Source organism: Bactrocera latifrons, unplaced genomic scaffold (assembly GCF_001853355.1).
Source record: "Bactrocera latifrons isolate USDA-ARS-PBARC rearing strain unplaced genomic scaffold, ASM185335v1 scaffold_0, whole genome shotgun sequence".
Taxonomy (NCBI): Eukaryota; Metazoa; Arthropoda; class Insecta; order Diptera; family Tephritidae; genus Bactrocera; species Bactrocera latifrons.
This window is the reverse complement of record NW_017534406.1, coordinates 1,713,295-1,739,829: the sequence shown is the minus strand read 5'-3', so window position 1 is coordinate 1,739,829 and position 26,535 is coordinate 1,713,295. Positions and strand designations below refer to the sequence as shown.

The following is a 26,535-nucleotide window of genomic DNA, read 5'->3' as shown; positions in this document are numbered from 1 at the left end:
TAGGTAAGCCCTAGCAAATTCCACACATTCCAAACTGATTACAATCTCTTTGGATTTTGTACATAAATACAAGTATATGTTACATATGTACATATACTGCTACATACATATATTTGAATGTATCGCTTTCATATTCCTTTCTTGGCGTATAATTTTGATCCGATTCCGATTGTTTTTCAAGCAGCTTACTTTTCAGCTTCTAATCTTCCATGGCGTGTTTTTGAACTGGCTACTGGAATTTTTTGTAGTGAATACACATAGGACATACAATGCATGCATTCTCAGAAATATAAGAAAAAAGCATGTAATCTATGCTTTCTATATGCGATTAGTTAGCATTGTCTTCTGAGGAAGATAAGTAATGAGGCTTACAAGGTATTAATTGTATTGATTTAAAATATATAGCACTTATATTTCGAGCTCCTGTAATTCTCTCGATATGTTTTACTAGCTGATATAATGATACATATAAGTACTTTAAGGTGGTCCAACAAAAAATCGTAGACATTAAGACCGAAAGAATTACTCATCTGTTAGAAATTTAAAAAATATTTTATTTCCTCCTTAGTATTCTTAACCACTCAAGCTGTTGTATTTCTTATTCTTCAACTATTAACGACCGATTGAGAATTCCATAAATATTTAAATTTTTTTGTTTTCTTATAAAATATAAAATTCAATCTATATGGTGCTATCATAAGATAGGACATTTTAGCTGAAGTTTTATACACGTAGATAACTGAGGCATTAGTTCAAGTTTCAACTTTTCTTCCGCAGAGGCTCTCATCCGAGGCTCTTGTTGCGTTTTCATTGGGGTGGTTTTTTTACGTGGCGGGTCCCAAACCCAGCGCACAACCCTATGCAGGGAATATTTCGTCTCCTCACTTTAGCTCGCCTTCAAACGGATGTTCTTAGGCTACCCAGAGGATACTTGGTCACGGACAGGAAGTCGTGAGCTGCTTGCGTTATATGTAAAAGAATCGTTTCTGGCCATTCCCAAGTGAATGACGATCAGAGAACTTTCCTCACTTGCGTGAACTTCTACACATGACTCCATCTTCCAAAGATTAAAAGCCAACTTGACGTTAGACAAAGTATTATCTTTGGAGAACGGACGAACTAAAAAAATCGCACTGTAGTCATCACTACACCTATTAAGGTTAAAGTTAAATGAAAGTTTCAGCACTAAGTATAACAGACGGGTTCCTTATTATATATAATAATTTATTAAATTTAATTTAACCGTCAAGAAATATAGTTAAACCAAAAATATAGGTTCGAAATCACGACATTCAAAACAAGAGTAAAATACATATTATTTTGAAAGAATAATTTTTAATTTTATTTAAACAAATGTCTCTAAATCTTATAAAATTTGAAAATACTTTCTTAATCAGTTAAATGATTCCAAAAATTTAATGCGTCATTGTTAGGCAATCGATTCCTTATAGGTCCTTGCATTTACACGGACGTTAGCCCATTTATTATTGGCCCAATCTATGCAGGCGTCGTGGATGCTGTTGGTCGAGGTGTTGGACGCCTGGTGGGGGGTGTTGGACGCCTAGTGGGGGGTGTTGGACGCCTAGTAGGTGGTGTTGGACGTCTAGTTGGGGGTGTTGGTCGCCTGGTAGGTGGTGTTGGACGTCTAGTAGGTGGTGATGGACGCCTAGTGGGGGGTGTTGGTCGCCTGGTAGGTGGTGTTGGACGCCTAGTTGGTGGAGTTGGACGCCTGGTAGGTGGTGTTGGACGTCTAGTAGGTGGTGATGGACGCCTAGTAGGTGGTGATGGACGCCTAGTTGGTGGAGTTGGTCGCCGGGTAGGTGGTGAGGGTCGCCTGGTTGGTGGAGTTGGTCGCCGAGTAGGTGGTGTAGGACGCCTGGTAGGTGGTGCTGGATCTACGGTTTGGGCTTCTGGATCGGGCTGAGCTTGAGCCATCATTATTAGGACGACTAAAAGCGTAGCTCCGAAAACTGAAAAACGTATACACATATTAATAAAGAGTCGGATTGAAAGATTCTTGAACTTACGGAGTGTAAATAAATTCCTGGGCATTTTTCGTCCAATTTTTCGAACTGTTTGCTTTTTTTGACTGCGAGTGTGGAACTCAACTGATGTCTTCGGTTAATTTCCTACCATGTTATATACTTGAAGAAACCTCGCGGAACAAATGGTTTCTGTTTAACACTTGTTTAATTATTTATGTTAAATCAATGCATTTAATGAATGGAATATCTGCCAGACGGTTATTGTTTTGTGCTTCGTTTGTCGGTACAATAATGTGTAGAGCCCGACAGCTTTGTTTTTGCAAAAATAAATTTTAAATACCATATATCTATTTTTAGTATATCTATACATGAGAATTGATTAAACATTTTTGTTCTTTACTTTTTTTTTGCAGCTACCTGAGGCGGAAATCGAGGTAAGCGAGAGCATATACTACAAGTATATGAGACAAAATTCTTAACCCGAAGATACACGATTAAGAAAACGCTTTCATGTTGCAATACGCTCACCCTTTTCCATTACCACACCCTCACTTTTCGCACACGAACTCTGTCTTGATATCAGTTTTTTCATTTAAGTCGTGGAGCAACTCGACGATCAAGTTGAAACAGCTGATCACATAATTTTGCAAACAAACGCCATGCAATCGTCCCGAATATGAATATTTCGTTATATTCATGGATTTAAATCGAAATATAAGTATACGTATGTATAAAATGTCTGCGTCTCTCAAATAGGTAGATTTTCAATTTGAAATGGCAAAAATTCTGATTTTGAATATACTCAGCTATCTTCATAAAATGTGATAGCCTTTCTTTACTTGGAACACTGTGAAGAAAATGTCGTAGACCTTATAAAATATGTTTAGGAATTTATCAAATATTCAGCGTAAAGAGCTAAGCCGATTTAGCCATTTCCGTATGTCTCTCCGTCTACCCTTCGCTTTGTAAAAGGTCTACCGATAAGAAGGACATGAGGTTAAAATGAAATTAAACATTAATGGGTTATGGTTGCTTTTGTTATACACATAATTTTATATCATTTATGATTTGGAATAAGTTGGTCAAGTGACCCTCAATGCTCCGTTTACAAATATCAACCCATTTACGCAACTTTTCGATGATTCGGTGCAGCTGAATGTTACCTCCGAGATTCTCAAGCTTTGATTGGCATACGCCTTTGACTTACAATGCTAAGATTAAATATATTCCATCGGATTTAAAGTGCTTGCCATTTGCACAAGACATTTCTCGAAATTAACGAGCTGCCAAACTCTGCACGCAATGTGTCCTTGTTTACACCTGAAACATGAGGTGGCGTACCGGCTAAAAAAGCCGGTCAACATCACGTTGTAACTGTCGCTATTGATGGTATTGGTATTTCCTGCCTCATGTCGAAAGAAATAATGGCCGATTATGCCCCCTTACCACAATCCGCACCAAACGGTGAATTTTTGAGGGACGCAATTGCATTTCCTGAACCAGACCAGTGAGAATTTTGCTTGCTGACGAAAATGAGCTGTCAAAATCTCGTCGTTTATAATGGTAGACATTCTAAATCAGAACCCCCGATATTGAACAACTACAGGATGTGACGGGTGATCCAAATATAGGCAATTTTACAAATTGATCAACTTTATTACGAAAATTCACGTTCTGTAAAGAGTGTCTTTCGTGCGCTTCGCATAACTTGTGGTCAATACAATCGGCCTACTGAGCATACCATTCGCAACACCATAACACACTTTGAGACCCAGTATTCATTATTGGATAATATTTGACCGAACAGACCACGTGCAGCCGCAGTGAAGAAAATATAGGAGCGGTAGCTGAGAGTGTACACGATGACTGTGGAGAGCCGATTCGGCGCCGTTCGCAGCAATTTCGACAGACGTATGAAACGAATTGGGCGAGACCTTAAATTGAAAGACAACGCTTCGCTTTATGGGCTTTTGAAAAGTTCCAAGAAGATGTGACGTTTTGGAGTCAATTTTTGTTCAGCGTTGAGCCCCATTTCTAGCTCAATGGGTAAGTAATTAAGCAAAATTGTCGGATTGTAAGGAAGGGCTAAGTTCGGGTGTTACCAAACATTTTATACTCTCGCATGATAAAGTGATAATCGAGATTTCAGAAGTGGTTGTGAACCGATTTCACCCATATTTGGTACATGTCATCAGGGTGTTAAGAAAATATTATATACCGAATTTCATTGAAATCGGTTGAGTACTTCCTGAGATATGGTTTTTGGTCCATTTTCAATGTAAAAAAAAAACCCTGGATGCAGCTTCCTTCTGACATTTCTTCCTTTGTAGGTGGGCGTGGTTATTATCCGATTCTTTCCATTTTTGAACTGTATATGGAAATGCCTAAAAGAAACGACTCTATTGACGACTCTATTTTGTGGGCGTGGCAGTGGGCCGATTTTGCCCATCTTCGAACTTAACCTTCTTATGGAGCCAAGAAATACGAAAGCTCGCGATTTTGAGGATATCTCATATTTTAATAAGACGGGGGCCACTTCCTACACATCACATTAAATAACGGATTTATTGAGAGAACTCTACGGTGAGCAGATAATTTCATGTTTTTGGCCGGTCACCAAGATCGTGTGGTGTCACACCAACAGACTTTTTCCTGTGGGGATACTTAAATTCTAAAGTCTATGTGGACAATCCCGCTTTGATTCAGGGGGGGGTCAGTTATGAGTCGATTATACTCGATCGAGTCATTGAAATTTGTATTCAGGGGATGGACCATTTAAGACGTAGCCGCGGCCAAGAGAAAAACTTAAAAAAATAAATGCCTGTCGAATGATAATAAACATTCCCCATTAAATTTGAAGTTTCTGTATTTTCTTGGAACCTTGAAGTGGAGCACCCTTTATATGCACCTGTTAAGGTTACTACAACGGCCGTGTAGCCGCGGTAAATGTTGTTTTTTGTTTTGTTTTTTGTTTTTTTTTTTTGTGTCCTCGCCACATTCAAGAACCACCCTGAAGTGTGTAAACATAAAAATAATTACAGTGTTGTCAGTAGTGAGACGGGCCTTGAGCATGCGCAAAGTGAACTAATGAATAAGCTAATGAGTCAAGCCATCCTGCGGCAGTTCTATGCTTATATATCTACATATATGTATCTACCGTATCGCCAACACACACACAGAGGGAGAGAGATATATATTTACATAAATTCAAGCATTTGCGCGTCAATGAAGTGAGTCATCGCTTCGAAGGCGGTGCAAGTGATCAATTGGCGGTGTTACACACATATATTCATATGCAGATGATTGCAAAGGCGGTGCAACACGCATGCCGGCATACAATAACAAATGCGTGCAAACATTGTGGCTTGTAAATGAGTCGCTTGAGTGTTTGTTTGTTCGGCTTTGTTGTTGTTACTGTAGTTGTTTGCTTGATTGGTATGACATTCATGGTAATGCTAGCATAAATTTTCAAATATCTGCTTGACCTTCTCGGAAAGCGGCGCATCAATAAATTGTCGCAGCGATACGAAACCACAAATAATCACACGCGCATACATACACACATATACATATACATATACATATACATATATCTCTCTTAGATATACATTCATACATACATACATAAACATACATGAGTGTAGTTTGAACCGGCATCACCATCACGGATTGTTGTTTTGCGGGCCGTTTGCTTGTTGTCTGCTTGTGGCAGACTCCCCAGTGGGTGTCAACGACACACTCGGTTCACAGCGAAAGGATATGCTAAGTGACAGTTGACACTTACAATGATATAATGAATGGCATTTCACTATTTATTATCATTTCTCTTTTGTCGGCCCACTCCTTTCTCTGCTGCAACAACAACACTAAACATAAGTGTCTGTCTGTATGTGTGTGTGCCGTGGAAAACGCGCCACTGACTCACTGTTAGAGGCTTTGTTAAATTATCGTGTCAGCGTCTGCTACACTTAATGACGAAGTGTCACTACCAATTTCGGGGTTCGGAGTTCGGTTGAATTATGCGCTCATTTCGTGTCAAATAACAATATCCATTGAAGATATCGAAATGTATGCCGACAAAAGGGTTATGGAAATGAGAATTTTTTGACAGATGTGGAGGGTATCTGCATTTTGCTTATTCTTAATTTTCTTATTTCCCTATTCACTCTCAACTATTTCATATTTATTAATACTAAATTGACGTAAATTAAAAAATTCGAGGTTTGCATTCGAATTTAACATTTGTGCGCTGTTGTGAGAGAGATAAAACATTTCATTTGTTGAAATTTTCAGATAAAGAAAGTAAGTAAAGTGTGAGTTGAAATTCAAAATTCTTTAACTAAATATACATTTTCTCTAAATCATTTATCACATATAAAACCAGAACACTTACTTCTAAAAACAATATATTAGTGACTATTCTATAAAGGGTGATGCATTTTAAAGTTCCCCACTTTTTTTAAAGAAAAAAAAAAGAACGCACAGAAACGTCAAATTTAATAGGAAATGTTTGTTATCATTTTAAAGAAGATTCTTTGGTATTTATTTATGACGATTATTTTTTTTAAATTTTGGCTGCGTCTACATTTCAGATGGTCCATCTATTGAGTCCAATTTTCGATGACTCATTTTGAATGGTAACTGGCCAATGCTTCACGGCCTGTTTCGAAGCGGGATTGTCCGCATAAACTTTAGACTTTACATATCCCCACAAGAGAAGGTCTAACGATGTGTTATCATACGATCTTGATGGCCAATCGACCTGTTCAAAAAATGAAATTATCTATTCAACAAAGAGTATTCTCAAAGACAATGATTGTTGCGATGTGTGAGAAGTGGCGCCGTTTTGTTGAAACCAAATATTTCCGAGATCAGCCAGATCCAGCTTAAATTTCAGGCGTCCACTAGTCGGTTATCATGGCGCAATAACGGATGAGACATTGACAGTCTCATTCTCAACGACATTTTTGAAGAGTTATGGACTAATGATTCAACGGGCCCACAAACTGCTTAATGCAACGACAGCTCTTGAATCTCTTCAGAATATCCTTGGTCCGAAATACGGTAATTTTGCTTAGAAACCCATTAAGCCAGAAATGGTCCTCATCGCTAAACGAAGTATGGCTCAAAAGCGTTGGATCTTCTTGGAACTTTTTAAGATCCCATAAAGCGTTGCAAGGACTCTTGCACAAGCTATATTTTGTACGCTTTCAATTTAATATCTGAAAACAAAATGAGCCAAGTCGTTCCATACGTCAGTCCGAGTTGCTGCGAACGACCTTGAGTTGAGCGACGCACACGAGACACATTCTTTACAGAAGGTGAATTTCCATAAAAAAATCGAAGGAATTGTAAACGTTGTTTAGACTTAAGCCTTTCAACAAAAATAGAATGACAGTTTGACATGACTCACGGGTGCTCTGTCGAAGAAAGGGTATTGAAAAAATATATGAAAAATATATGAAATATATTTTAAATATATTTTATTTTTATTTTAAAGTTATTTGAAACTTTCGATTATAAACTACGCTGTAACATAACAGCAAACTATGTGCCTTTAGTAAATTGGTTCGAATAGCTCCAATCATCCACATTGCATTCAGTTGAGTTAGGCCATTTTAACAGCCAAGGATAATGGATACTGCTGTAAACGTTTGTGGAGCATTACAAATAAAGATAATTGAGCCAGCTATTTAAAGAATATTTTTTCGAGATACACATGCATGTCAATAGTAATTCGTTTGAGATTCGCCTTGTCAGCGTAAAATATGAAGCAAATGCCAATACACACATGTACCCGATGCGACAAATGCAGTGGCAATTGTGGCAGGCTGGCAGCCAGGCGCATGTCCTTTGCTGCACCATCAAAGCAACCAAGCAATATTGCAGTTATTTGCGGAATCTATTCCATACTTTTTGTTCAAACAAATTGCTGATACCATTTGTTAATATTTTTTTGTGCTGTGGCAATTCTGTCGCATGAACGCTCGCCGAGCACAGCGCCAGTCGGCAAGGAATGCAGGCAAACGGTTTGTACGAGAGCGCACACACATATCGAAAATATTGTAGAATATTTGCTTCAAAAGCATGCGTACACAGTTATTTAAGCAAAAACAATAAATTGACATTCTTTTTGAGCGGAAAGAAAGTGAAAAAATGAAATATATGGGAATTTGAACAAAAAGGACAGCATTTTGCCAACTCCAATATTTCAATGCGAGTTCATATTGCAGGCGAGTGCTAGTAAATGTGTCAGCGTCAATGACATATGGGTGACACAAGAGTCAACTGGTGAATAACAAAAGCAGCAGCGCTAGACAGTTTTCATTTTAACAGTGAAAGAGTATTTTTCGAATATTTGTTTGAGGCACATGAAGCGTTACTTTTACAAAAGTCCACAGACAGGAACGGAAAGGAATTTCCACAACCTTTAAGTGTGTCAAAAATATTATGCGTTTTGAGGTTTCCTGTCGCAATACTTACAAAGCATAATGAAAATTTAAAATAACCTTAAAAGGCTAATCAATTCATTGGAGAGCTTTTTCTAACTCATTTTCATACTTCTTCGGAGCTAAAATATCTACAATACGACCGAGTGTAGGATCTGGAGAATTAATAAGCCCTACTCTATGCTCTTAATAATTAAAAGTCCTAACTGTAAGAACACTCTTCACGTCTAATAATTGCCTCTCCAAAATTTATGAAGGACAAGTATTTACCTATTAGACAGCTTAACTCTAGAAGTGATGTTAAGCATATACGAATCGGGCAGATCTGTGAAATTTATGCGATCAAACTATAGCTTGAAATAGTTTTAAATACAAGAGTTATATAGTTTACTTCATGAAGGCTGTGTAACATCGGATCGCACTTGTGGAAGCAACAGATGTGTCAGATTGTCGTTAAAGCCCAGCGATATTTTCTGGACAACATAATTAACTTCGAAACAATAGCATGTCAGAAGTTTTTGTCGAAATGACATCTACAGAACTTTTTTGAGGCAAAATTGTTTCCTCTGGCATGGGAAGTATAGTTTCATCCCGTATCCAGTTCTATAATTATCAAATAATGTAGTCTATGACAAGTAATAGATTTCATTCACTAGCAACCCTTCAGTGCAAAACTCTCTTCCGTTAAATGAAGTTTAACAAGTTCTAACGACACCCAATATCGAGTAGGATCTCAACAGGAACAAAGTTAATCGGTCTTTTATTACATTCTAGTCTTATTCAAAGTATTGATCTGATTTTATCAGCTTTTTGGCATTTTGCAGGTTCAACACCAAAAGAATTGCACCTCACGTTAGCCAATTTTTAACACCCTGCTCCGATGTGAACCGTATTCCAGGCTTAGTACGACCATCGTCACGATGGAACATTAACACTTTTAGTAAAGTCGAATCCCAAAAACTGAACGTTTTTAAGCAATTTCTCGCTTCAATTTGTTGAGTTGTTGTCGACAGCGTTTACACTTAATGGTTTTACCCAGTTTGAAAAGCTCATAATACAAAAGTATTACCCTGGCATCATGGATATTGAGCTTTGCCGTTGATTTGACTGGTTGATCAGGTCTCACATGGCAATTTTTCAGTTTAGGACAGTAGCTTTACAATGCATGTTCGAATAATATTCAAATTACTGCTTCTCTTGACAACCCATAATTAAACGAATATAGTTTTAAGTCTTAAAAACACAGTCGCCCTACTAAGTGTCAAAGCTAAAGGCTAAATGGATAAACCAAAAAATTGAGTATAGTGACTTTAGAATATCGGTATGGTTAAACCTACCTAAAATTACAAATTGTACATTTGTATGTTTTTGTATTATATCTTTAAATTTGGGAGTCTAAACATATGGCAGAGATAGTAGAAAAAAGAAAGAAGGGAGAGGTAAATTATTAACAATGTCAAGCACCTCAAACCCCAGAGGAGATGATATGACTGACATTTTTAGATATAGGCAAGCTCGAAAACAAATGGCAAGCTAAATGAAATCTTACAATAAATAGAGAGGGATATAAATATGTATATGTCGTGTTTCCACAGAGATAAAGAGGAAGTCATCCAATTTCGTCATGATTCTTGAGATTCAACAAAATTTAGTTCCGCGAGTTTGGTGGTATAGCATACTACTTCGAACAAAGCAATTTACATACTGACAGTAAAATAAATTCAACTTTTTAACATTTTCTCTATATAATATAACCAATACAATATAACCTACCCAATCCATTTCTGGATAGCAAAAGCTTAAACTTTTGCACTCCAGTCTAAGTCTTCTATCAAAAAATATAAATTGCTTTATATTACATATTTGCATGCAGAAAAGAGTTATATAAAACACGAGTCTGCAACTAAGTTGCTTAATTAATGTTCACGTGTGCATGCTATGAACTTCAGTGGATTTGAATTGGCTATGTGATTTTATCCTCATATCCATACGTATGCATATATATTTATGCTACAAATTTACATTTTTCAATGGAAGGTGAAAACATGTGCCACGGTTATTTAATGTCGGCTAGAAATTGCCAATTAACTTTACCATATTGAATAATTATTAAAAAACGCTGCGCCGTAATTAAGTAATTTTATACTAATTAAAAACCGATTGAAAGTGCTTGAACCCAACTGGGTAAGTTTGTGGCATATGTTATACCTATATCCGTGCGTATATGTTTGTATATATGTATGCGTGAAAAATACCAAAATAATTCTTTAATATGTTAATGCTGAAATTGATAATTATTAAACTGAAAATACCCACACAAATGTGGATTAAATAGAATGTGAACTTCTCATGGGATAAAAAACAAAAATCAGGAAAAAAACTGGGAAATGATATAATACATAAATCATTGCCTTTATTTTATACATAATGTATATTTATATATTATTTATATATAAGCAAAAAATCTGAAAACTTTGAAACTGAAATTTAAGTAAATTATTTAAAAATTAGCAATGCTTTACATTGGCAAGAGGGTGCAATGTTTTACTCCCCCTTCGAGTAACATCAAAAAATAAGTTTTTTAATAGCGTTCACTCCTCTACAGACAACGACTAATCTCCAAGCGTATTTTTGCTTTGAAGAAGTTCCACAGCAAAGTAAATACCACAATTTTTCCGAAAAAGTTTCAGTTGAGTTTTAGTCTTATTTCCGTGGCGCACTAATAACGCCACCAACACTCACTGTCGAGGTCACTATACATGTCGCACCTGTACACATATCTGGCAGGTGTTTTGCGGCTTTAATTGCTATTAGACTTAAGGAAGTATACGAGATGCTTCGTGTAGGAAACTCTCCACTAATCTGCTTGCATTTCTTACAATCTCGATCACAGCATAGCGGAACCTTCTGCTGGCCGTTACTTTTATGGGATACCGTACCGAGGGATTTGAAATCTTCTGTCAGGAGATCTAAAACAACTCTAGTTTCAAGCTACCAAACCACTGTAGCATCTTTCAACCAGAATAATTAAGACAGCTATAGTTACACTGCTTTGAAACGCAGCGTTCTTCAGAGAGGTGTAGATTCACTCCGATAGCCGAGCGGTTTTATTTGTTTTAAGGTCGCTCAAAACTAGTCAAGGACCGCATGGTTTTACTAGCAATAGCTTGAAGAGGCTTGATTTCATAATAAACTTGTAATGGTGCCCGGTTACAGCAGAAAACTCCTGCAAACTGCAAAGCCAATAATGTTGCTAGAGAGGGTAGGCTTATTCAATTTCATCCAATTGGAAGCGAGTCGGTTTTTCGATGCCCTCTTGCATTCCAGCGCTGGACATATAGACTTTCTGTGAGCTCGACAAGCATTGGTTAGCTGCTAGACTGCGATATCCTTCTGACCCAGAATGAACCTTAACTCTGAACAATTGGCTCTAAGTACAGTCAAGCTCGTTGTAATTGGAGGTGTTCTGACTGGATATTGTCCCATGCGTACACATGAGGTGGACAAAATGTTTTCTCAGACGTTCTTTACCAAAGCTGTACGGAAGCGAGGTATAATGATTTTGCCATTTTCTCCTCTAATGTTCGGCATTTGGCAGACTGAGACTGAAATATTTCGGAGCAACTAACGAAGTGGTTTGGTCGAAATTGAGCGAGTTAATAAAGATGTGATGAGCTCATAATGCTTTGTAGATACATGTATATGGGAATCCATTTATACGCCTTTAAGAGTCTTTCTATTGATTTTGAATCAGCCCTACCAGCTTACCTAATCTAACATAACAAAGCACCACTGATATCAATAAAGGAACAGTCACTTCTTCTCCACTATATATGGCTTTTAGAGGGAACGGTGTTAAAATCTAAAAAAAAAAGTAATATGTAATGAATTTCTAAACAAATGGTTTATGAATTGGCTGAGAATGTCAAAGATCGTCTTGGCTCTGTACCAATAATAAAAAATTTTGATAAAATAATTAGAAATTATGTAGTCCGGTCATCAAGTAAGCACTATTTTGAATTGCTTACTACCAAAACTTTGCACCCTTTGGAACCATTTAAATAAAGCTGGATACAAAAAGAAGGTCGAGTGTTGGTGGCTCACGAGTTAGTGCCAAAAAAAAACTCATGAAAAAACTGGGAATCAGCTACTATGTGTTGCTTTTCTGCGGCCAGACTCTTAATTCGAACCGAGGCTGTCAACAATTAGACCATATGAGTAAGCGATCGGTCAGAAGCAGCCAGCTTTGTTCAGTGGTAGAGAAATTGAGTTCCATCAGAACAACGCAGGGCCCCACAAATCGTTTGTGTATTCCGCAGGGAGCATGGTTGGATTCTGATAGTAATGTCATTATTTGTTCCAGTATACAGCGAATGAATTTACTGGTAAGAATATTTGCCTCAAGCCAGTGAAATTTCACTGACTTAGTTGTTTTTTTTTTGAGTCAAGCACCAACTTCATAAAACTCTGAAACCACATTCCTTCATATACATAAATATATGGAGTCTTATAATTTTTAATAATAATTTAAAAATAATACAAATACAGCCACCGCCGAGAGCGGAAAGGGAAAACTACCAAAAGACAGCCGCAAAACCGACAACTTTTGACTCTGGTAGCCACCAACAAGAGTGTCAACGACTGACTGGCAAACAAAAATGACACAACAACAACAAACTCCAACTACTCAAAGTGTCTTTGTCTGGTGCCGTACTCACTCAGCTGCCGGTGACACACTGACACCGAACAAAGAATCGCCCAAGCTTACTGAAGCGAAGCTAAAAGCAAGAAACGCACACACCCACACCCACACCCACACGAACAACGTGAAACGTAAATAAATGCGAGCGCAAAGTTAAAATTACACACTGACATATATTTGGTGCGTAAAATGTTTTTGCTGTGTCAATATTATTTGCAATAAATTGTTGTTCTGGTTGTGGTTGTTGTTGCATGCGCATTAAAAGTTGACGATTAAACTGGCTGTGTGCGGTCTTGACTACTTCTTCTGCGCCTATGTTTGTACGAATGTGTTACTGAGTGTGTGTGTGTGTGTGTGGCTTGAACCGGTTATCCTTTTAACTCATCGGCAGCGATACTCTTCGGGCGCAGCAACCTTTGCCGCGTCTGCGCAATTCATTAAAATTAATTTAATTAATTTTAATTACCGTCAGCAAACGCGTTGCCTCTCAAGTGCACACACACACGCAAACAAAAAATAAATATATATATACATATATGTATGTGTGTACAATACAAACATACATACACACATATTGTTACAATTGTTTAACGCTAGAAATGCACCACAGAATGAAATGCGCCAAAGAAGACGAAAAAATCAAGTGCAACCAAGGCGTCTATATATATAAAGGGTGTTTTGTTTCTCCAAAAACTTTAGACTCAAAAAATTATATCATTACGGCGATGTACCATACCTAGGGCTACCAGTTCAATCGACTTTTTAGGTTCCACTCTAGGTTAGAAGGCTTTCCCAATAAGTGATGTTTGAGGACCGAATGTTCGAGGATATCTACGGTATGAAAAAAATATCATCAATTCATTAAAAATGCGTAGAGACTTTATATACGTAGAATCCATTATTTCGTTGATAACTTCAGCGGCAGATAATATGCCTAAAGTATTTTGGAGAAATCTTTTTAAGTTGACTGTCCTTTGCAATTTCAAAATTCGGGTCTCTTCCAGTTATGCATATCCGACTGTTATGGGAACGTATGGAAGTTCTTGGACATTTTTTTAACAGTTGATTGTTTCCTTTAAATAAGCTCATGTATCCGATTCTTACTAGATCACATCCTCGCAGATGAGCATTTAATATATATATATATATATATATATATAAAGGGTGTGGTTTTAGACTTGTGGTTTTCAAGAAGAAGTCGAATGAATGTAATTTATTGTTATGGTCTAGAATTAATTTTCATTACTAAGATAAAGATTAGCTATTATGTATTTAAAATGATTTTGGGCCAGTGACCGAAGAGTCGCGGCTGGCTCGCAAAAATTCCTGCCGAGAAGACTAATTTTCGTTCATATTATGAAGCAATTGGAGTCGTATGTCGGCAGAAACCCGCCGAATATTCTCTTCCAAGGCGCCAGTCGTTCAGGCTTATCTGTATAGGCAAGCGATTTCACCGCACCCCAGAAAAGTTCAGGCATGTAGAATCGCAAGATTTTCAATACCAGGCCACAGGCCTACGACGTGGGCGCTCAGCAAAAGTTCCATTCAATAAATTTATTGTTTCATAGGCTGTATGGCATGTAGCGCCATCTTATTAGAAGCGTCAAGGGACGAACCACGTCAACATCTTCCAATTCAGGTACGATAAAGTCATTAATCACGACTTTATAACATTCTCCTGTAACTGTAACAATATGGACGTCGTTATTTTTGAAGAAATATGAAGCAGTTATTTACTCTACCGAGAAAAGACAGTCAGCAGTGACATTTTGAGGTGTCTTATTAATGGCTTCTGGATTATCTACTCTTCAAATGGCACTATTTTGTTTATTAACTTATCCATTCAACCAAAGGTGATGGATAATGCTGAACACAATTTCCTTGTGAAAATCAGCATCGTTTTGGCTCCATTCACCGAACGAGCGACGAGCTTGATGGTCACTCGGCTACATTCCGTGCACGTGTTGGATTTTATAAGCCCGCAAACCAAGATCGATCTGGTTCCATGCAATCTTCCATTGAGTGGATGGTCACAGTTCCAATTGTTGAGCGAGATGACGGTTAGACCCATTCGGGTCTTCTTTCATTCAGTGGATGGTCACAGCTTCATTTGTTTCTGAAGGCTAATGGACTCATTCCGGACTTCTTTTATATTTTACTCCACTGCAGCAATAGCCGTTTCGGTGCGCCCTGCATGGCATTTCTGAGGATGCTTACTATCCGCTAGAGTAAACGTGGTGCGAAACCGATCCATCTTTGCTCGCATTACCGCATCTGCTGGGCGTTTATGTCGACCAGATATTGGACGATACATACGTCGCAGGAGTCGAAGCATTATTTGGTAATAAGTTTGTCCGTTCATTATAAAATGCCAAACCACACTGAGTACAAATCAAAGAACAGTTCTCGAAGAGGCTAAATCTGAAAAAAAGTTTGTCTAAAAAATACACCCTTTGCATACATACATACCAAAGAAAGCACTTCCGTCGCATAACAGCAACCAGAAATAACAACTTAATTAAGCGTCGTTGTTGCCAAAGCATCTCAACCGCGTCGTAACTGCGGCTCTCGCCAGTTTCAGCAAAACAAAAAGTAAATAAATTAATGTATTTATGTAAATCGCGGAAAAAGTACGTTAACCGATTGCGTTTTTTAAAGGAAAGTTAAGATTTTTCCACTCGTTAAGTTGTTAAAAGCTCAGACTGCAAACTAAAACGATTACTAAAGGTGGCAAAAAGTGGGCAATTCGACATAAATCGCCAGTGCAAATGCAGGGTTATGTCAAACCCGGCGACGTCTATTGTTCGGTAGCCAAGACTAATCGAATACTCGACCTGAACTAAAAGCGAGATTAAAAGAACTTATTGGCGTCCAACCTTTTAGAGGTTCTGTGTTAAAAGTTCTTCTCAGTAGGCTGTTGACGGATATATATTTGTTTGAAGGTTGGGTAGAGTTTGATTAGGTTAGATTAGATGGATGATCTCTCCAGATGATGCGTACAGGTGGATATCAGTTATCGAAAAAGCGTCCTGAACCTATTACAAATATGCATAAGTCCTTTAATTACTCCAGTCTAATTCACACGGAATAAAAGATCCGAAGAGTTTATGTCTTGATCTGGCAAAAAGGGCACATTTGAAAAAGAAGTGTTGAGATGATTTCGTCTTATCTTCTTCCAAAGAGTTGAAGCAATCTTCAGTTCATTGAAAGACGCTGAAAGCGCAGAGTTCACTATAACTTCTTCCCCCTACTCTGAGCAAGAAGGACTGTACAGCTGCTGCTTGAACAACGCTTGTTAAGCTGAGGCCTAACAATTCAGGCCATAAGAAGCCAACGGAGCTCCCACTTGTTTCTATTCCTCAGTTACTGAGACCGAAGTAGCTGTCCTAACAAGCTCATCAACCTTGTAGCTGCCTGCGAAACCGCTGCGGCCAGACAGCCAAACCAGTCTAATCGTGTCAAAAGTCGATGGTAATGATGCAGGGAAATCCGGATCAGGGTCCGGAAAGAAGTAGTACTGATTTTCTTCCACCGCGACTGTACTTCGGACCGTGCGCTCACTGACTGGATTCGGCAGAGAACGTTTCTAGCTAACGAACGAGGGAGTGGTCAGTTGTCCCCGAGCACCTAGAGAGTCAGGATGAACATTTTCGCGCCGGGTGTTTCTGTGAGTGCTGCAAGCCGAAAATGCAGCGTTCGTTAGAGCAGAGGTACGTGATAAAATTCTGTGTGAAATTCGGTAAATCTGCGGCATAGGCATTTGATAAGATCGAGCATGCCTACCTAGATATTGGTTTAGCAAGAAGTGGTGTGTTTCGGTGGCAACAGTTCTTTTTGAAGGGCCAGTAAGGTTAATCAGCAAATCCAAAGGGAAAACGATGCTCATGGCCTTTTTTGACATCAAAGGCTTCCGCGGCCGCCCTACAGCCCAAATGTGGCCCCCTGAACTTTTTTTTTTTTTTTGCCTTGCCTGAAAAAGCTGATGAAAGCAGCATGCATCACGGCTATCAAGACTATTCCGCAGAATGGTTTCTGTGACACCTAAAATGCTTGGATTTCACGTTGGTGGCGCTGCTTTGACGCAGAAGGAGCCAATTTTGAAAGTTTTTAAATAATTGTAAAGATTGATTCAATAAATCGACTCAGTCCTATTACTTTACGGACAAACGCTGTAAAGAGTTTAGACATGCTTTCACTAGTTTTGAGCGCTCAGTCAGCGTTGCCTTACTAAGACCACGTTGAAGGGTCTCTCGTGTTAGTTATTGGGTGTGGCGTCGTAGCAAACTTAATACACCTTGTTTAGGGTATAACCCTTGACCTTTCTCATGGTCCTTTCTCTAATCATAACTTCCCACAACTTGAACCACTTTTTTCTACACTAAAAAAAGCGGTTATGTTACTAACACCCTCTCCACAGCACTTCTCAGCATGCAATCGCAAGCTCCCAGCTGCTGTCGACTGCTTGACCGGTACAGCGCCGTTGGAAATTTCTTGAGAATCACCATAAAAAGTAAAAGCCAAGAGCCATAAAATCATTTCAGCTTAAGTTGAATACTCGCTTCGCGCAGATAAACAGAATATATAAATGTATATGTTTATATTGCACTTGAAAGGCACACCGACATATTCACTTTGTGTGTATGTGAGGCAAAGCAATATTCCGTTTGTTATTATTATACATTATTGTTATTGCTTTTGTTGTGCCATATGTTGTTCTTGTAGCATATTATGGCATGCCAAGTGTGTGGTTTGCAACATTTAATGCCCACAAAACCTAAATTGCAACGTAAACACCTTTAAAGGGAGCCAACAACTTCACTATGCAACAAGGAAGTGATTTCCAGCGCACAGCGTTACAGCTACACACATACACAAACACACACATACCGACCGACCGCTAAGTTTCGCTGTTTTGTCGAGCAAGTCAGCAAGCAATTTAAAGACAATTAGAATTGATTGTAATGGCTTGTGCGCATGTGCAGCGCCGCCAGCTGGTTCTCACCATCCGACTATCCAAGCGCACACCCACCCAACTCCCTGCACGCCAGACGACCAGCCAGCCAAGTCCGATGGTCATCAGTGGCGACACGCAACATTGCAAGCGAGCAACATTAATAGCACTCCGCATAGACACTAAAATAAAATGTAACAACAACAAGTACAATGTAATAAGAATAATCGGCATGCGATGTACGAGCGTACGCGAGTAAACAACAGTAACAGCATCTGTAGTAAGTTGGCTAACAAGGGCAACAGCTTTCATGGTTAAAAATATTGCAACCAGTTTGCCATAAGGAACCGAACTTGTCGTTCGGAGTACCGCAAAAGGTACTTATATTGCAATGAGATGGCGAACTGATGTATGAGTACTTGTTGTGTGGGTAGGTGAGAAGAAGTAACGACAGTTTTATTGCATAAAGTCGTCATAAAAAAATTACGCCTCAATTTTTACCATTAGTCTTAAAGAAGTATTCTGGAACTCACTTTCGACAGAAAAACGTAGGAGCAGAAAATTTCATTAGGTTAAATAAACCTCTTGGTGGCAGCCATGTGCTTTTTGCTAAGTGTCAGGCTTAGCATAATTTTAGTCCTGGTCTCTCAAGAGCGAGTACCCGTTATCATATTGAAGCAATACAAGTTTTTAAAGAGTATTCGAACTTATTTTAGAATTACTAATTTAATTAAACACTTGTAAGATCTTTGTGTAACCCAACAATGTTAAGTAAGGTAATATGCTTGTCCGAAGTGTTGCCGAGAACGCCTACGTATGGATCAACAATACCGTCGTATATTGACAAAACGCCTAGAACCTACCAAAAACTTATTGCGAAGGCTAAACTGTCTTCAAACGAACAGTCGACACATCCACGACTTGGATTCCACGTTGGCAGTCATAACTTTGAAGTTGAGGATCATTTCGTCTATTTTAGAAGCAGCTTTTACACCAACAACAACGTCAGACTTTGAAATCCATCGCAGAATCAGTCTTACACTTGAGATTGAGTAGGAATTTGAGAAGTAAAGTCCTCTCTTAACGAACAAAGACCAAACTCTTCAAGTCACTCATTATCTCCGTCCTACTATATGGTGCAGAGGCATGAACGATGATAACATCTGATGAGATGGCTATACGAGTTTCCGAGAGAAAGGTTCTGCTGGAGATTTATGGTTCCTTGGCGCATTGGCCACCGCGAATACCGCATGCGATGGAATGATAGGCTATATAAGATATACGACGACATTGACATAGTTCAGCGAATTATGAGACAGTGGCTACACTGGCTAGATCGCGCCGCCCGAATGGACGAGAAATACTCCAGCTATAAAAGTATTCGACACAGTACCCGCAGGAAAGACCAGGTGAAGTAGAACCGAACGAAAAAAAAGGAATGGACTGGCGCGCTGTTGTTAACTCGGCTATGTCCTCGTATGAGTTGCCTACGCCAATAAAGGAGAAAATGAACTGTCAGGTTCGTTTAAAGTATAGCCACCAAGCTGCTGTAGTCTGACGAACGCTGTACAGTGAAGAAGAAAGTGTCTATATGTTTCCAACTCATTGCATCTTTGTCAAGTCGCGTCCTCCAAAAACTTTAGACTCAACGACGCCTATCTTTACGGCGATGGTATGGTACCATCGAATTTTCAGGTTCCAATCTAGGTTAGAAGGCTTTCACAATAAGTGATGTTTGAGGACCGAATGTTCGAGGATATCTACGGTATGAAAAAAAATCATCATTTCATTAAAACTGCTTACATACTTTATATACGTAGAAACCATTATTTCGTTGATAACTTCAGCGGCAGATAATATGCCTAAAGTATTTTGGAGAAATCTTTTTAAGTTGACTGTCCTTTGCCATTTCAAAATTCGGGTCACTTCTAGTTATGCATATCCGATTGTTATGGGAACGTATGGAAGTTCCTGGACAATTTTTTAACAGTTGATTGCTTCATTTATATAACTCATACGAGTATACCCGTTTCTTACTAGACCACATACCCGCGGAGGAGCATTTAATTAAAACATGGCTTTGAAAATCACGCATTTCACTCGTTCGAAGGACGTCGGCTCACACTGGTTTCCCAGCTTCCACTTCAGTCATTTGGGTGTGTGAGCATAAGGAGTATGTATTTCTACTCAACATATATATATCAGGGTGTCTGTGCCATGTATTCTGTATTGCATAGGCGCACGCTTGTTATCATTAAATAAAGTTATTTTTACTTAAACTGACATTTATATGCGTGAAATTATTATTATTGCTTGTTCATGTCCAGGCCATAACAAGTTTAACGTTTCACTTGCTCAGCTGTCGCTGCTTCCGACTCAAAGCGTGTGGCTCACGCTTGCCCCGGTGCGCCTTGTTGACCGCGGCATCCGTATGTTGTGCCGCACCCTTGGACTATACAACGGAGAAGTGCTGCCAACTTTTGTGCCAACTGTGTGAGTGGGGAGCCGCAAACTGCTCACTCATCCAGGAGTTCGCAGAGAGTTGTAAAGGCTGTCTCGCCGTATGGTCTGTGGCAGATTGTTATCGCGTTAGGAAGTGCGTAATTTGGTTGGCAACTAGCTGATGCTGCGCGTATCTCAGTGATTGTTTGTGTATATATGTGTGTCTATATGCAAATTTGTTGTTGTGTACTGTCAGCTTGAAGAGCTACGAAGTCCAGTTGGCTGGCATTACTTTGATGTCAAAGTGGAGACATTTGTTGTGCGCATTTTTATGGCGAAATAAAGCAAGCTGAATACTAGAAGGCTTTGAAGAATCTATTTATATGCACTCTTCTAAGTTCACAAACGCTATCTGTCACTTCTAATTGGTCGCAGCCTTTGTATAAGATTCTAACTAGTTTCACTGTGCAACTTCAGTTAACTCAGTATTGGTATGTACTCAAATATCCGCAAAGGCCTCGGCCGAACTTGTATGTTTTTACTGTGATTACTGACAAACAGACTGTTTTAGTTGATGCTCGTATTTAGCTCGTAACTGTTCTATAATAATAAAAGTTAATTTTAATTTCTTATGGCAGTAGTTACGCTAATACCTAAAGAAGGTCCATATGTATGTATGTATGTATGTAGCTGTAAGGCGCTACTAATAGGGGTATGACTTTAAATGCAGTTAATATTAAATATTTTTACCAGTATACGATATTGCATATTCCCATATAACAATATTATAAACTCCATATAATTCCTTCATTTCGCAGTGCACAAGTCAACCATTCAAACCAAATTATCAGAATAAAAATATTCACTAAGAGAGCCTCCTAACTTTCAGTGACTCTGATACTATATACTATATGTACGTGAACCGCAGTGCATACGGCTAATTTTTTACCACACATATCGGTCAGGATTGAAATTCGGGGAGAATGTTTTTGATGACCATAGGTCCTTGTGCCAAAACTTGTGATTTCCGGTCAATATTTCCCTTAGCTCCCATATATCAAATATAAATATTTTCGAACTTTCGGTTGACTTTGTATGTCATCTAACGGTAAATATAAAAAAAATGACAATGAAATTTATATAGAATATCTTTCTTATAACAGTGCGTCCCCCAGTCTGAAATGAACAATATTTCTCCAGTCCCTATATACCTCATATTTTGATTTCCAAACATTCGTTGACTTTATACCATATATAGCAAGCAAATAGTATATCCACTACTAAGGTTATGTCGTATCGGATTTTATATGTTTGGCTTTAGGCCTGGAAAATCTACAACTGACCAGATATTCACCATGCGTCAAAGCTTAAAAAATATCCGTTAAAAGAGACTCGACACACATCACCTCTTCCTCGATTTCAAAGCTGCTTTTGACAGGAAGAAAAAGTGCTGCTTTTAAACCGCTAGTTCTGAATTTGGTACCTAATAAGGAATTCGGTTTTTACATAAGTTTTTTAGCGCTTGTTATCTTATTTAAGTCATACCCCTAATATGCAGTCTTCGTTTCATGGCATGTTTGTAGATAAACTTGTCACTGTGCGTGTAAGTGACTCGCAAAAGTTTGGCCCAAAATGAATTTTTATGATTGTCCTATATCCATGGTGCCAGCAAATTGTGGCAAACAAAAAATATATATGTATATTGGTAGCATGTAGTTCGGGTATATATGTATGCATGTATGTATGTACCTTTGGCCAGCAGTGGCGCTTGAATTGTCTGCCATTTGGTGGCATGAAAGCAGGTGGAAAGTGAAGTTATGAATATTTGAACGATTAAACGTGATTAGAAGTTAAATTGGATCAGTTTGTACGCAGATTTGCATTTAGTTTTTATGTGGGTGCATATGTACATATGTATGGATGTACGTCGAATTGCGCCAACTTAAGTGAGATTAAGTGAGGTCGTGACGTTATTACTGCACACATTTAAATACATACTTTTATTGGTCACCAATTGGTTTTCGGCGGTCATTGTGCGGACAAAATATGCAAAACATATTACGTGTTGACGGTTATTGCCAATGCCTCTTGTTGTTTTCCGGCATTTAACATTTCTTTGTGATTGCGTAGTGAGTGTAGAAAGAGAGAGAAGTGTGTGGTATTGTATTTGTTTAGAATTGTACAGTTTGATATTATTTCTGCATAAGGTTTGATTAAACTGTGTGGAGGTTTGCGAAAAAGGACGGGCAGTTAGTTCGGCTTCGAGAGACATGAAACTTTATAGCAAGGGCTTTGAACGACCTTAGTTAAATGATTTGTCGAACTTCTTTACGTTTCCCAACTTAAAGAGCGTTCCATGAATTCAGAACTCATTAGAGAATTTTATATCATCTTTATAGAAGTTTTCTAAAGTTCAAAACTCGATGAAGGGCTTAGAGATAGTCTTCTTCCGGACTAACACTACCGGAAGAGACTTTCTCCTTAGTTTTAACTCAAACGGAATCGTCATCGTAATGATCAGTGTGACGTGTAGGTTTGATTTAGCCATGTTCGTCTGTCCCTTCGTCTTTATGTATATAAATGAACTATTCCCTCAGCTTTTGAGGTATCGAATAAGATATGAAAGCTTTCGAGTCAATAATAAAGAGGACCCAAATTATGCAAGCTCAAGCGGTCGGAAATAAAGGGGTTTAAAAGAAAAAAAAACAATTAAAAGTTGGTTAAGGTAGTTTCATCTTTGTTCACCAAATAGTTAGTTTAGGTTAAAAGCCTAAAAGCTGGATTAAAAGACCCTTACCAAATTTATTGGGACGGCTAATATTAGTTTTGCCTATGTCTTCAGATTCTATATACCTGGATGTTTCAGCCTCAGTCTTGCAAAGTCAATACAATAGAGAAGAAAATGCCTGGGTATTTTCACCGCAACCTCTTTTATACAAATTTGCCAACTTACTTCCGATAATATTTTAAGCCTACTACGATATCGACAAGATGAACTTTGCTCAGGGCAAGTAGTTCAATAGATTTCTAGCATTCTGCTCTAGGCCAAAGGATCTCGTAATCGCAAAGAACTGATTGGCAGATAGCACCTGCTAAGTGCAAGCGATGTCCTTTGGTCCAATTCCTCAATTCCGATATGAGGGTGCCTCCTCTGGCTAGATCTAGGCTTCGTAGTTGCCAGCGATTCCACTGTGACCAAATAGTAGTTTTCTATAAATACTTGAGGCAATATGTTATCAAGAAGGAATGATGGGTGTTACTAACTCTGAGTACTTAGACTACAAAAATCCAAATGAAATTTTCAAGTCTGTTGGAGAATAGGCGAATTTTTTAATAAAGTCTTCGTGTACTGGAAGATCTCTCCGACTCTCTTTTTTTTCTCATTATCTCTCTTTTCCGTCTACCTCTCAATTAATATTCGAATAATATGCTTCTGGTGTAAATTTGTGTATTTATATCACTAATAAGGTTTTAAAAAGTAACAGTAGACTACAACAATCAAAGGATTTTTCCAGATAACCAAGCAGAGTTTTTGTGAACAACTGAAGAAGAGTCCGTACCAGAAATAGGGAGGGATAAAAATTAACCTCAAATATTGAAATTTTAGTAACATACGAATTAACACCATCTGAAGAAATTTTAGAAAACACTTGTCCAAAGTATTATATTTATTTTTTAGTAAATTTTTTGATGGAAATATGTTCGTAAGCTTTCGATTAGATCCAGACAGTAACTCACTTACGTCAAATTCAGACAAAAACGGTCGTGGTAGAACCGTCGTGGTGAACCGACGCAAACGGTAACCAGGATTGACAATCAGTAATAATTTCCTATATGTGTCTTGTGACTGGCAGGGAATTATCTACTTCAAGTTACTCTCCTTATGCTCAAAACTCTTAATTCGGGCCTGTACTGCCAACAACTGGATAGTCTGAATGAAGCTATGGCCCAGCAGCAGACAGCTTTAGTCAATATGAGAGCTTTTATCTTCCATTAGGACACTGAGAAGGTACATGCATCGATAGTGACTAGTCAGAAGTATACAGAAGCTTGGTTGCGAAATTCTTATGCACCCATTTTATAGTACTGACCTAGCACTAAGTGATTACTACCTGCTTTTGTACATGGCGCATGATTTTGCTAGCGAAAAATTGGCCTCAAGAGAAGTTTGCAAAAATAATTATGGACACGATGTAAAATTAGTCCTGCTATGATTATAATAAGCCTATTCAAAAAACGCACTTGCATCTTAAACTGTATATATATATTTGTATGTGTGTATAAATGACCTGTTTGAAAAGGAAATGTTATATTTTACTCGCTTTACTCTAATCACTCGAGCCAAAGGGTAATTAAATGGCAACAAATTAGCGCTTTGACATTCCTAAGGGCAATTTAAATGAATAACATGCTTATTTATGAACACTTACACAAGAGCAACAACAAAACTATTTACATAATTAAATAACTCACAACATAAACAGCTAAAGAGTTCAAAGAGATTTCTTTCACAAATTCGCCTTATTTTTATACCCTGAACAGGGTATATTAAGTTTGTCACGAAGTTTGTAACACCCAGAAGGAAGCGTCGGAGACCCTATAAAATATATATATAAATGATCAATAAATCTCCTAAAAAATTGTTCAGATCGAATTACTATAGTATATAGCTTCCATACAAACACATTGCTACTAAAAGAAATGCACCTGTGAAGGGTATATTAGGTTCGATGATGCCGAAGTTAACGTTTTTTTCTTGTTATTTGTCACATTCATAATTGCATTCCTTGCATAAGTTTTATGGAATGTGCAGCATGTCATTAGGCAATGCAAATATTACAGTTATCACGCTCATCAGTGTTTTTGTCTGCTTGCGGCGCTCATTCATTCATCGGCTGACATTTTCAGGAGACACTTCGCCGTGCACGGGCACTTGATTTGTGAATAACCCTTTCATTTAAGCACGAATAAAACTAACAATTTATTTAGAAAATTAAATTTACTATAGCAAACGAAACGAAGAGCATTACGGCAAATTCTCTTCATTAATGTCCTTTTCGTTTTCATTTCATTCATTCACTTCAGACATTTGTGCGGACTGTGAATGCTTTCATATTCCATTGCAACTGTGCAGTGCTCTATTATTGGAGTTGTTGTATGGTTGCATTTATGTAGAAGTATATGTATATGTGTATATAGTAAACAGATATAAACAACTCTGCCTTTCTCTCACCTTACCTCTCATCACGGTTGCATGCGTCTGTGAGCTGTCTATTGCTGTTCGCTGTTAATGGCTGATGCAGTCAGCGATAATAATGATTTCACTCGCGTATATGTATGTATTTATATGTACACAGGGTGGTCCATACAGAAAATTGAACTCAGAAACGTAGTCAGAAACTGTGACCTAAGCCACGGTTCCGACGTCTATTTGTAGTTTATTCGTACAAGACCGATTACGATGACCGAAGACATGGAACTCATTAAAAAGCGTTGAAAGCTCAAACCATCGATTGAGAAAATACTTCGTGGTGACCTTACAGCACTATTTACAAAAAAATTTGTAAAATATAGCGAAGATATCATCTTCTCGGGCGAAAATTAGCGTTTTAGCTGTCAAACGAAATACAATTAAACTGGTTTTATTCACCAGGAGCTATAAAATGCCGGATGCAACCCTTCCTTCATTGGGAGGATCTTGCCTTCACCCAAAATATAAAGTGAAGTTCTCATCCTTGATAGAAAGCTATCATGGAAGCCCTGTTGAGGAGAGGATAAGGAATACATTGGTTGCCTTATATTGAAGCGGTAAAGTCTCACACCAAAAGTTATCTTTTGGTTTTACGAAATCCGAGTCACTAGTATAATGTCCTATAGTGTATTTGCCGGGTGTTGGGCGCTGTTCGCTAAATGATTCTCATTGCCATTAATGAGGGCATCCCTGATAACTTGGATCACTGCGCCGCGGAACCAACTCCTACCGGCTTGAAACACATGTGCACATGG

General features: G+C 38.2%; 2 protein-coding genes across 2 annotated transcripts in view; one reads left to right on the top strand and one right to left on the bottom strand.

Moving 5' to 3' along the window:
- LOC108970615 (myosin-G heavy chain-like) overlaps positions 1–26,535 on the top strand; it is a 374,599-nt gene that overhangs the window by 304,036 nt on the left and 44,028 nt on the right. Inside the window, exon 5 of the mRNA XM_018936137.1 lies at positions 2,399–2,419. The gene's annotated coding sequence lies outside the window, so the exon portion shown is untranslated. The remainder of the gene's footprint in view (positions 1–2,398; positions 2,420–26,535) is intronic.
- On the bottom strand, positions 1,350–2,103 carry LOC108970830 (extensin-like). Its single transcript, XM_018936517.1, has 2 exons — positions 2,028–2,103; positions 1,350–1,970 (listed from the first exon to the last, which is right to left on the bottom strand). The coding sequence occupies exons 1-2, from the start codon at positions 2,050–2,052 to the stop codon at positions 1,498–1,500; spliced, it is 498 nt and encodes a 165-aa protein (XP_018792062.1). The 5' UTR covers positions 2,053–2,103; the 3' UTR covers positions 1,350–1,497.